Below are 13,195 nucleotides of genomic sequence, written 5' to 3' on the forward strand. Positions count from 1 at the left end.
TTTTACCAATAAAGAAATTCCACTCTTTGAAAAATGTTTAATTGATCACGTTAACTTCACTGATCCCAATTATGAGGCTGTTTTATTTTCCCCTAAAGGGAAGTCAGGGGTCAGGGGTCAGGGTAAAGGTCCTGTAACCCTGCAGCCTACTGCATTAGACATCATGAACGGCATTCAAACAAGGCACAAGAAGACATTTCCATACTCACACAGAGCCCCGTCATTTATGATGGCCGACATGCTGGTGATGAGCTTGGCACAGGTGTCACTCATCAGTGGGCCTGTTACACTCTTCGCCCCCTCGTGGCAGCGGTACCGCTCATAGGCCTGCTTCCTGTTGTTGGAAGCTGGATCGCCTGCGTTAAACATCTCCATGGAGGAGTGGCGTGGCATCAAGGCCATCTGGTGCAGAGAATGGGGATTCATGAATAGGAGAGGGAGGGAGATGTTCGTGCATAGAATGAATGAAGTCAACTTCTGCATGAGTCAGATTATTATTGTTATTATTTTGAAAGACAGGAAAAAGAAACTCTTCTCACAGAGTCCATGAGGAGGACAGCGTTGGCCGCTCCGTTGAGGATGCTGTTGGCGTCGTGATAGCGTTTGAACTCAAAGCGGAAGGTGTAAGTCACACCTCTCTCCAGACACACAGCATGAGGAGGGACCACAAACCTGGAGCAAACACAGTCAGCAGCACACAGTTAACATTCAGCTATTGTGTACGAGTGAGTGTCTGTGTGTGTGTGTGTGTGTGTTTGAGCCACAGACCTGGCTCCAGCCGGCAGGGAGATGGTGAGTCTGTCATCATCTGGGATGGTGTTTCCACAGGGGCTACTGGTCGGAATCGGCCCCGGACGGATCACTGTTATTCGCACCTCCTCCCAGTCTCGCGGCATCTGGGTAGAATCAGTGTTTCATGGTTAATATGCAGTCAAAAGCATAGTCATGGTGAGCTTCAGAAGGGGAGGAGGACAGTCACAAAGTACAAAACCACCAACATCTTCCTTTATGTTCGTGGTTAGTGGGGATTCGTCAGCACAGGGAAGGCTGCACATTGCTGCTTATTCGCTTTCTTGTCGAAATGAAGAGCAATACCACTTTCTATAACTGTCGTTTATGAAGCTGGAGCCAGGAGCCGGTTAGCTTAGCATAAAGATTGTTTCTCTCTGAATCTGCCAGCAACTCTAAATCCCTAATCAACACAATTACAGCTTGTCACATTATATTTACGCAAGCCGGAGTCAATAAACTGAGACGAGATGGATCATGAGCGGGACTATTTCCTGGCCGGTTTCTGTCTTATCACTGTGAGTTTGTCAAGACATAGAACCCCCAATAAAAGATATGAGAGTGGTATCAATGGGCCTCATTCACCAACCGGTCTTCAGAAGAAATTAAGAACAAAAAGACATTGGTGAGTCAGGCCCAGTCTTCTCATTTAACACTCAGGAAGAGAGAGAATAAGCACATTTCACCAAACTACACAGTCTACTACAAGCAGAGGCGATAAATACACAGACCTGTGTCTCATAGCGGATAAGCAGGTCATATTCCATGGAGAAGGGGATGTTACTGATGAGGAACTCCAGGGTACCGCCCTCAGGTACCCGAGCGAATCCAATGCCCGTCCATGTGGCGGGGCGACCCGGCTGGTGCTCCCTGGTCTCCAATGTACAGCCCTGAGAATATACAGATGTATTCAGATATTTTCCGAAATATATTTCCATAATGACATAACAACACTTAAATGTGTGCTGATGTAGAATAACGGTGGGCTCACCTGCCCCATTTTGGCCAACTCAGCCTCATACACGAAGTGATCCAGACCCATGAAGAAATATCTGGACTCCACCAGCGTACACTGGCGTCCTGTCATGTGACTGCGGCAGCGACACTGACCGCTCTCCATGGAGCAGCTGTAGAGGAGACATAAATAGCTTTGTTTTTTTCACAGCTACAGTTGATATTTTATGGCTTAGCTGCCAATGTTGTGCTTTGAGCTAACGCTAACATCAGCATGCTAACATGATGATGTTTAGCAGGTATCGTTTTTTTTTATCATGTTCACCATTTTAGCAGAGCATGTCTTATCATAAACAAAAGTATTTAACATCTTAAAGTTATGAGCTGGTAGCTAGAGAGCAAACATTCTAAATGTGATCCTTTGTTATTGTAATCTATGCTGGTTATTGGCAATTAGGAATTTAATTATTGTACTTTTATTGAAATAATTTCTTTGATTAAAAAAATATCTTGGCATTAGTAGTTTTAATAATGTATTATAAGCTGCTTAGAGCTAATGTTAGGAAGTTAAATAAGTCAAAATCCCCCTCGGAAATAAGGGACTGCTGAGCGAGCGTCCCATCTCTAGGGGAATAGGGAAAAAGTTAATGAATGTATCAAATGTCCATTCAAAACTCAAAATGTCAACCTCATGGTGGCGCTAGAGGGAAAGTCAGGGGCTCAACTATGTCATTACACTTTAACTCCCGGGTTACCATGACTGTCTGTAAAACATTCCACATCAATGGATCTCACAGTGGCTGAGATATTTCGTTGACTGGGTGGCTAATAACATAAAAAAAAGTGACAAATGTTGATTTTGCGTTGTCATCTGGGAGCTTCGTGCATGATGTTTGAATAGAGGATGTCAACCTCTAGTGGCACAGAAAATGAATCCACGAATGAATTGATATGACAACAGGTGTAAAAATGATTGATCCCGGGGTAAAGGTGGCGGCTCATGAATCTGAGTGCACACACAAAGCTTATGCTGCTATTATGGAGTATTATTATCTCATCCGTAACAGCCTCATACTTCATTAGTGACCTGTGTCCTCGGGATTAAAGCTACAGCGTCACTCACTGGTTGTCCAGGGCTCCGCCGATGTCACACTCGCAGCCTCGGCAGCCGTTTAGGTCGTGGCTCAGAGCCCAGTGTTCTGGCTAGAAGCACAGTAGGACAGACATGGGGCAGAGTGATTGACAGACGGAAACAGAGGAGAACAGAGGAGAACAGAGGAGTCAACAGACAGACAGCTGAACGGTGGGCCCCAGACAGACATGATGCATATTACAGAGTGAGAGGGGAACTTCCGCGGCGGTTTGACAGTCATGTCTCTGACTGTCTAATCCAATAAAACAACATTCCTAGCTTTGGGGCACACTATCACTGCCCCAGTCCTTTTAAATTTACACTCCGAGATGTTCGCTTTCAAAAAGAGCTGACGTGACAATGTTACTACTGGATATGTTTTGCAGTCAGCAATTTCACATTCGATTTTAAGTATGTTTTGGCTCAAGGTTTTTGTACACTAGTCTGTGGTCTGGTTGGTTTACTACAAGCCTATTAGCTCTGACAGCTGTTTGGAAAGCTAACAAGAGAAACTCTGAGTCCTGACATTACCTCCTTAATATCATTATAATGACTTCGGCGAGGCAGCTCTGAGCTTTTTTATGTGTATGTGGGGATTTATACGGATATTTTCTACTTTCTACACATTTTTTGGGAGGATTTGTTTTGTCCAATGTTGACATTACACTCTCGCTACTAAAATGAGGCTCCACAGGGCTCATCAGAAGACGGGATCAACTTTCGGACCAGGTCCAGACCCTGACCATTTTAGGCCTGCTGTAACCCACACCAACTGGACAAGCATCAAATCTCCGGGCTAAATTTAGGCACAGGGCCCGGGCAGGAGCTCACATTCCTGCCTACACTATTCCTGGCTGAGAAGGTTTGGGACAAGAGGATGAATCATAACAGGAAGCTGATCAACATCCAATATCTTGGTATTCTGGGCAGAGGGAGTGGAAGGAAAATATAAAGAGTGAAGAAAATCAGGAGTAGTGAAAAGGGAAAACAAGGAAAAAGGAAAGATAAAGTCATGTAGTGAAATATTTTTTTTCACAGGAGCACAGAGTGAGTGGTTAAGGAGAGGAAGAGTAAAATGACAGATCATATTCAGCCAGAAAATAAAAGTCAAGCAAGACAACGTTTTCTTTGCACTGTCTTACCAAACACTGGTCACAGCTGCGTCCAGTGACGAGACGCTTGCAGAAGCAGTCTCCACTGACTGGGTCACACTGGGAGCTGCCTGACACTGTTCCCCTGTGGTCACACCGGCAGGCTGGTGGCACACGGTGGAGGGCAAAATGAATGAGGTTTATCATAGATAGATAATGAGTTACTGTAGCACACTGAAAAGCAGCGTTTTTCAATTATAAAACAAACTACCACCGCTCTCAAGAAAATCCTCAGTTTCTTCGTGGACTTGATTGTCTAGTAGGCAACGGCATAATATTCACTCCTCTACAATGTGTTTTGCCCTATCCTCTTTGGCTCTTCAAATTTTCTATATAAGTTATAAAATGATGTATACTACAGAATCAGGTCTCTATAACTCATACAGGAGATGATTATCGGGTTAGAGCTTTAATAATGCAGAAATTTACACCGCATTCATTGTATGCTATCAGTATTGTGAAGAGGATGATAACCAATTTCATCACATATACTTATGTCTATTTGCTGCGTGACGATGATGTATTGAAATGCAAAATATATATATCGTGTGAATTGCGACAGAGACTGTACTCACGTTGGCAGCCCTGAGGGTTGTGGGGGCTCAGGCCGAAGAAGCCGGTCTTACACTTGTCACAGCGCGGCCCCTCGACATTGGCTTTGCAGCGGCACTGACCTCCCACCATGCCGAGGGAAGGGTCCGTGTTGCTGTCGCACATCCCTCCGTTCTGAGAGCCGTCCGGGTCGCAGTCACAAGCTACGGGAGACACGGGGTGCCTGGTGAGTTATGTATTTTTACGGCTTGGTGTTAGGGTGTGTTGCAGTGTGATTTAATGTGCTGAGAACCACAGGAAGAGCAGCCTCCATTGAGGATCTCTCAGTAGAGGCCATATTCATATTTCTTTCTGATGTTTTTGTAAAATATTTATCATCTTCTTCTACGTGTTTCATCAAACCTTCACCATTGCTTGGGGATTGAATATGAATCAGCCTGAAAAAACGCTATCAATACATTTCTCCATATTCTGTACCGTTTTTCATAATTTGTCGCCAAAATTTGGTCGACGTGGCCTCAGGGACAAACGCTGTGGTCAATTTCAACATGTGATTGCAGCCACACTTGGGTGATGTGCACATATGAACTCAGAGCAATTCTTTACAATGTGATGGTATGTCCCTTATAGGTGGTACTACAGCACGAATATAAGTTGACTTAATATTAGTTAGTTAGGGTAGGTCGACATTTAAAAAAAATGCTCATTGGCTTTGCACATACACACACTCACCTATGCAGACTCGCGGGTCCCTGATGTCCTTGATGGGGTCTTTGTAGTAGAAGGGTTTGCACGTCTCACAGTTGCGTCCCATGGTGATGTGCTGACAGTCGTCACACACTCCTCCGCTGAGGTTGCCCGTGGCCAAAAACACCGCCATGTCAAAGTGGCACAGGGTCGAGTGGCTGTTACAGTTGCACTCTAGAAAGAAAGACGTTCATTTCAGACAAATGAGTCATTGCTGAGGTGTTCTATTCCGTTTCTTCCTCCTCTGTACTCACTCTTGCAGGCGTTGGTGCTGCGTCCCTCGGCTGGTCTCCAGGGCAGGTCGTTGTAGAAGTCGTCACACCGCTCACAGTTCAAACCTTTGGTATTGTGGTTGCACACGCACCTGCCGTGAACCTTGAAAGGAAACGGGAGGTGGGAGTTGAAGCAATGATTTCTGGGTAGAGGAATCAAATGCTTTTGAAATGATGAGAGCAAATTACAGGAGGAAGCGTGCTAATTAAACGTCTGTGCCGTAACTGAAGGCTCATCACTCACCATTCCTTCTATCTCGTCCTTGATGCCATGGATGGGGGCGCACTCCGAGGCGTGGCCATAGCAGAAGCAGTTTCCGCGTATGACGAGCTCGTACATGGCGTAGTAGTACTTTTCTTTGATTTCAGCTCTGGGGTCCAGCAAGTTGTCTCCCAGTGTGTGAAGCTTGGTGAAGTTCACTCTCAGGTTAGTGATCTTTAGCTGGTCTGTTGGTGAGGGGTTAGTGTATTCATAATAAGGAAGTTTCTTTTGTTGAGTTCTGTTATATGAAGACTGGTTGTCTTATGATGGTGTAACACAAGTAGGTGAGCTATAGGATGAAGGACATCAGCTGAAAGAAATGGGTTAACAAAACAAACAAATACAAACACTTCACATGATCCATTTCACACCAGCAAGAAGGAGTCCAGGCTGAAAGATGACAGTAACTTTGGAAGATCACCACTTAAACTGACTAACTCAGACTGTTCGCGCCTCTCACTGCATTCGTTTCAGCTGAACTTGGTAGTTCAGGTTAGAGAAGCGAGCTTGTGACCGGACGGTCGTCGGTGTGAATGTGATCAGGGAACATTGTTCGAAGTGAAACTATCCCCCGAATAAATAAAGGTGAAAAAAGTGTTTTTGCACAGAATGAGGACTTGAGAATGAGACCTTTATCCTCCATCTCTTGCACTGGCTTTATAGCCAAATAGACCAAAAACTCGATCAATGTGCATACAGGTGTGTGAGTACAGTTTCAAGACAGTAAACACAGTTTACGATGAGGCTGATGGCAGTATCATTCAAGTACTGGAAAAAGTCACTTTTTGACCATCTGGTGGCGATAGGTGAAACGTTTGGGGATCACTCTCCAGGTACCATGGACATCTGTACCAAAATGCGTGGCAGTCCACTTAACGAACATCTGTTGAGATATTCCAGTCTGGAGTGACATCCCTGGAGCCACGCTGCCAGCATGACTAGCAAAAAAGGCAAAACCAAAACCTGCAACATCACAATTGTTCTATGTGACAAGACCGGAAACATGATGAGGGAATGGATTACTTTTTATAACTCTGTCTTTATGTAAACGTGAGAAGGATTTGGACCATCACTGGCTTGTTCATCAGCTGATCCGTCACATCCAACGATATTGATGCTGGTGTGCAGCTCGGTCATCATCATTAACCTGACCCCTCACTATTGCTCCTCTTGCTCTGCTACCTTCACTCCAACACTGTTTACTGCTGCAACTCACTTCCTTCCTTCCTTCCTTATGCGCTAATTGTTTTGATGTTGGTATTTGCTCAAAAATGTAATGTTCATGTTTGTTTGAGGAGGATTAGCTCTCCAGCAGCATCCTCGTTGCTTCGCGATATATTTGAGAGACACAAAAATCTTATTGTACAACGATGTCATTCGTACATTTCAAGTACATTTCCAGGCGCGGTCAAATCCAAAGATGACAGCGGAATGTGGTGTTGAAAAGGTTCTCGACACATCCTGCCTCTTTATCCTCTCAAACTATTTGGAGAGAGAAAGATAACTCCTTTCCATAGAGGTCTGTCTGTCTTTAACAGCCGTGGCTGTTACAGTCCGGCTGTCAACCTGCATCAATACACAAACTAAAGATGTGCTGATGTACCTAAACACGCACACCTTTTCTCTTCTTTGTCATACGTTGTGTTTTGGTAATTGTGAATATAAATTTAAAAAAACAAATGTTTCTCGTATAGTAGAATTAAAATAACTGAACTTACAACACTTTAGGTTAGCAAATGGGGGAGAAAATGAATTTTAGTTTAAACTCGTATCACTATCATTATCAACATGATGAATATAATTATAAGGACCATGAAGATTTATGACTTGACACCAGAGCAGCTGCAGCCTGCGTTGAGTCCTCTTTACAAGCTCATGAAAAAAGGACATAACATTCAGCTTTCTGAGTCTCCTGTCATTTTGAAAACCGGCTGGAGTTGAGGCGGCAGCGCTTTCAATAAGATGGATGAAATGTTTCACGGGAGGCTTTACTTTATCTGCAGTAATAGAATCCCTCTCTGACAGACAAGAGCTAATCCCTCCAGCTCCACTGCACTAACACGCCGTCTGCTTCTCCTCTGTCCAGATGGGCACCTTTAGCCAACAGCTGTTTGCAGTGTACCCAGGGATGTGCAGACAACGATCACCGGATTACTCACTGTTTTAAATACCAAGTTGATTAAGTTACAAAGAATAGTTCTGTAACACAGAGAATCGGTCAGACAGAAGATGATTCTTTGCACTCTACTGAGCCTCCTTAACAGGCTCTACCAGAGAAATGCTTCAGTTTAGAGATGATTGAAGTTAAAGTCAAGGCTATGATTTGAGTTGAGGTCCGCCAATCAAAAAGGCAGAATATGTACAGAGAAGTGATGCAGAAAGAAATAAAACAAGCAAGCCGACAGGAATAGAGTCTTTGTCTTGAAACCAGCAGACAGTAAATATGGATGGCTCAGCTGCGAGGAGGTCCGGGGTCTCCATGTGGGCCGGTTGCCGGGAGATATTTAACAACAACGAGAACAAGACAACCTCTGCTGCTGCATTGGAAAGCGAGCTCGGGTTTCTGGGAACAGTTCTCATGTCCTGCCAGTCCAAACACGAGGGCCAGGACAGTGATGCTGTGTGGGAGAGAAACAGCTGCTTTTCACATCTCTCCATGTCTTCCACACAGCAGGGCCATGTTTCACGGGCCAGAGAGAGGGGCTGCTACAGTCCGTTATGTGCCACAGCTGGATCGTCGGAGACTATTGTGTCGGCCGGAGTTTGATTTATGGCGACAAATGTGACGACAGCTCGCAAAGGAACAGGGCGGCGCTTTTGTGTGGAATCATTTCTAAAACTCAGGATGCTTTCACACCTGACCCGTCTGGGTCCGTTCAAACAAACTCAGGTCCGTTTGCGAGGTTGGTACGGTTGATGTGAAAGCTCTCAGTTGAACCCTGGTGCGGACCAAACAACGGAAACGAGAACGCTTGAAAAGTGGACTCCGGTGCGGTCTGTTTGTGAGAGCAAACAAACCAGACCACGGGAATATTTAGCAGATTTTTGATTTAAGCACAATTTCCAAAAGCTGAACTACTGATAAATCCATCTGCTGGTTGTGAAATCTGATCAAGATGCAATCTGTTGATCTGTTTACGGCTATATAACCTATTTATGCAAATGTGCGTCAGCGAGTGTATTTACCCAAATGAATAGGTGACCAGCTGTTGAAACTGCTGTGTTTGTACTTTGTCAGTTCGTTAAGTTTCTGCATCCATTTTAGTGTTTGTATCCAAAGTATAATTATACTGTGCTTATAATTAAAATAATAAGACAATAAGAGAGTAATTGTGGAAAGGATAAAAGCCTCCAGCCTCTGGTGGTCCTCATGGCAACGGTTGACTTGTACCTGAGGGCCGGCGTTGCTAGGTGACACGGTGTCAACTTCTGTACTCCAGCTGGTTGTCGAGCTTTTATAACCCCTCACATAAGAGAACCTTCTGCGTGCAAAGCAACATTAACACGACTAACCTGGACACTCGACAACACATGAGTCATTTTTCATGTTAAACACGATCAAAATGCTGTTGAAGATATGAGCGTGACTCACTCTGGATGCTCGGGCTGTACGGATCCTCAATCCTGATGGCTGGCTCCAACACTCTGTAGATGACCTAGACCAGGACACACATAGTATGCACACACATTACATATTTGAACTATCCGAGACTTAAATAAGCAGCGACATGTGCAGCATGAGTCTGAATCAGACTTTGTACTTTGTGGTCTGCATGCCTGATGTTTGGCTTGAACAACTTATTTGACTCTTCCCATTCCTTTAATCAATGGCTCACCTCTCCCTCGGTTGACGGCTCGATGTCAGAGTAGCGTGACTCACAGATGATGTCATTAATGTTGCGCAAAGGACCGTGGGAGACTCTGGGAAAGGCAGTAGCACAGTCGTGGGAGAAGTAGCGGTAGATCTGCCAGGTGCGACCAAAGTCTGCGGAGCGCTCGATCAGCATGGCCGCCGGACGGAAGGTCTGCGGGAGAAGAAGTGTTGTTGACAAAAATGCTGCAATGTATTTGCTTGCAAAGTTCATTTTGTCGGGCAGAATCTCTCCCGCAGTAGGAAACAAACGGAGCGGTGAGTCAGTGTTTTCAGCTACTTGGGGAACCAGCTCTTTTCCTACCTTGAAGGTCATAATCAGGTGAGTGAAATGAAACTCTGCTTCCAGATCCAGCTGGACGGAGACATCCGACCTCCCTGGGAGAAAAGGTGAGAGAAAGATGTTTACATAAAGCCAACGTTTTCCTTCACAGCTGACGGATCTCACTTAGATTGCATTAATAATGTATAAAGTGCTTGCACTGTGACAGATGAATGACAGAGAACAATGGGTAAGTGAAGTAGCGAGCGTGCTTTTGACTTGAGGAATGGCATCTTGACAGGAAAAGGCATTCAGTCTTGGCAGGAGAAATGTAGAGAGCATGTCGGAAAGGCCCCTGCACTTCCTGAGGACCACTTTCACTCTCCTGTGTGGTGCCTTATATGTTCAGCACAAAGCCAAGAGGACTTTCCCATCCTAATACATACATTGGGAGGATAACTTTTTAACATACCTTTTAAAGCTCGGATAGAAATTCTCTTTACCTCTCAACTAAAAATAATGATAATCTGGTATCTGTGGCTGACTGTAGTGCCCCGGACTGTAATAAGTGCGTCTAAACGTTTATTTCGGCCCAAATAAAAAGATTGGACAGGCTGCTAGCTTGACAGCTGTTAGGCTTAACAATGGCAGAGACCGTTGTTTGTGTTCATTGTGATAACTCTGGGGGGAGTGGTATTGGAGGAAGGCCTGAAGGGACGGCTTCTTCAGTGTGGCAACGCTGGGCTGGGTTTATTGGGTAGATAGTGTACTCTTGCTGGTTTCTCTGATGCTGCCGAGCCAAGCTTTAAACTGGTGATTGAAAGACAAACCCACGACACAGCTCTTTAATAAACACATGCAAAAAGAGGAAAAAAAAGACTAAAGGAGAATTTGTTTTGAATCCTACACACATCCATGTCTCCTGGGGAATCACCTTTTTAACATTCACAACTCGCAGGTAATGACAGCGTGAACGCGTGTGGTGTGGTACTTCCCTGAGGCCTGTTGGAGAGTTGGAGAGCATTAGGAAGCAAAAGAGAAATGTAGCAGATGGTGTCGTATGCTATCTATATGGTCAACCAAACAATGGCTCAAATCACTAGAACGTAAAATGTGTTGTTCGTAGTAATGAACCCTCGGTTCCCCTGTAACTATTTTCTTTCTAGCAAACTATAGCCGCCAACCGTGTCGTACACTTGGCAGCAGAGAGAAAAGAGTTCCTACGTGAAACTGCTCACAAGGTCAGTGGGCTTTCTAGAGTAACCGGGTCATGATTTCTAGAAAGAGGCTTTTCGGTTGAGATTTGTTTGGCACCTCAAGCCGAGTGGCATTTGGTTCCATTATGTTGGAGAGAAGGCCGACATTTCTACGGCCGATATCTCCTACACTTACAACAACTTACAACTTACACCAGAATATAGATTGATAAATAGCACTACGCATTAAGCCCAAGGGCCTGAGTAAACAGACCGATTATTAAAGATCCTTTCTTTAAATGGTTTAGCTGACCAATGGGTCAATCTCCCAAACTAGAACCACAAATACACACATACATCGACACAAACAACTCCATAGTCAACCTCAAATCAAAAGCTGACCATGCACAGGAAGTAAAGAGAAGGAAAAGAAAGAGGAGGGCTGTGACTCAGCTGGAGCGGAGGACAATTCAAAGGGTGAATCTTCAGCCTTGCTGAGAGAAGTTTGTTGTGCAAGTCAATTTGCAATGGAAAAGACACTCGCTTGCGGTGCCATGTAAGGCCTGCATTTATGCATGTGATCCCATGAAATTGTAATTCCAATTAATAAGGGCACACAACCAAACCTCTGTTATCCATATCAAATGGCCGCACTGTGCCACCACCACCACGGTGGACATGCCACAAAGATGCCATGGAAAAGCAGTGGCAACCAGGGGTAAAAATAGCCAGTACACTTCCTGTCCCCCTTCTTCTTCTGTTGCTCTCTGTTCTATTCTGGGTCTGACGCTGCTGTACAGTGCTGTCATCAACAGCACTCCACTACAGCGGCACGGCTCGCACACAGCTGAAATAAGCCGTCTCTCTGGGCAGAGCTTCACAGTCGCTCATTGTGTCACAGTGAGTGGAAACACACCGGTTCCCTCTCTCTGTCCTTGCTACTGTCTCTCACTCAGTCTGGAATACTCCCCCGACTCTCGCTTGCATCTTGCCATCAGAGCTTGTACTTTTCTCCTCTCCCTGTCATGCCCCTTCTCTCTCTGTCTGTTCAAGTGCCAGAGCAGGGCCAACTCTGTTATTAAGCCCGTCTGTAGCTGGTCAGAGGGTGCGTGTGTGTGTGTGTGTGTGTGTGTGTGTGTGTGTGTGTGTGTGTGTGTGTGTGTGTGTGTGTGTGTGAGCGTGCAGAAGCAATACTGCTTATAAAATTCTCCACAGCTACCAGTTTCTAGCTGCAAGTGTGTCAATAAACTTTTAAGATCTTATTCATTTTCCAATGCTTCTCCTCATTTCAATTTAATTATTTCTTTAATTATTATTTTTTTTAATATCCCTTCATTTTCTCCCTTCTAACCCCCCCCCCCCCCCCCCCTCCCATTCTTCTCCCAAATATTTATAACTTTCCCTATATACCAGCACGATTAAGTGCAGGCCATATTTAGTGTATCACATAACCGACTTTGGCAGGGTGCAGGGCCGATTTAAAACATACAGCATGAGCAGTTTCTGAAGCCGTTCTTATGTGTTACGGCTTTTAGGAGCAGTTCAAATCAATTATTGCAGCTTTAAGTTAAGGTTTGGTGCAAATGTGTGAAATATATTTTGTGTTTGCACTTTCTGGTTGTATGCCAATAGTTGTACTTACTGGGTGGATGTACTGTGTGTAACGGCGATAGTGTTGAATGTTTGATGCTCGGGAGACTTGCTTTATGAACATCATATTAAATCAATTAGTATAGATAGTTTGTAAATGCCGAACTGTGAAGCTGACTGTAGCGACTTGTGTTTTTCCTCTCACGCCCAAGTGTACCCATGCGTGATGAAGACCACCTTCATTTCCCACAATCCTTGTGTGCATTGCCCTGTTCCGTTGCACGCTGCCACTTTCTAATAAGGCACCCGATACAAAGAGTTTAAACCTTGTAACTAATGACTTTATTAATGATAACTGATCATTCTTTTGCTCTTCACTTATATAATTGCATTTTTTATTCCGGCTTGTCAATAACC

At 44.6% G+C, this 13,195-nt stretch overlaps 1 protein-coding gene across 1 annotated transcript in view; it reads right to left on the minus strand.

The window, feature by feature from the left end:
- lamb2 (laminin, beta 2 (laminin S)) overlaps positions 1 to 13,195 on the minus strand; it is a 45,926-nt gene that overhangs the window by 14,028 nt on the left and 18,703 nt on the right. Inside the window, exons 5-18 of the mRNA XM_079273739.1 lie at positions 10,035 to 10,108; positions 9,696 to 9,884; positions 9,452 to 9,515; positions 5,842 to 6,044; positions 5,580 to 5,700; positions 5,311 to 5,499; positions 4,602 to 4,781; positions 4,018 to 4,130; positions 2,867 to 2,946; positions 1,781 to 1,916; positions 1,521 to 1,679; positions 769 to 896; positions 540 to 672; positions 210 to 402 (exon numbers count right to left, since the gene is read on the minus strand). Coding sequence (XP_079129865.1) covers positions 210 to 402; positions 540 to 672; positions 769 to 896; positions 1,521 to 1,679; positions 1,781 to 1,916; positions 2,867 to 2,946; positions 4,018 to 4,130; positions 4,602 to 4,781; positions 5,311 to 5,499; positions 5,580 to 5,700; positions 5,842 to 6,044; positions 9,452 to 9,515; positions 9,696 to 9,884; positions 10,035 to 10,108 — 1,962 coding nt within the window. The remainder of the gene's footprint in view (positions 1 to 209; positions 403 to 539; positions 673 to 768; positions 897 to 1,520; positions 1,680 to 1,780; positions 1,917 to 2,866; positions 2,947 to 4,017; positions 4,131 to 4,601; positions 4,782 to 5,310; positions 5,500 to 5,579; positions 5,701 to 5,841; positions 6,045 to 9,451; positions 9,516 to 9,695; positions 9,885 to 10,034; positions 10,109 to 13,195) is intronic.

The sequence above is a fragment of the Melanostigma gelatinosum genome (assembly GCF_949748355.1).
Source record: "Melanostigma gelatinosum genome assembly, chromosome: 8".
Taxonomy (NCBI): domain Eukaryota; kingdom Metazoa; phylum Chordata; class Actinopteri; order Perciformes; family Zoarcidae; genus Melanostigma; species Melanostigma gelatinosum.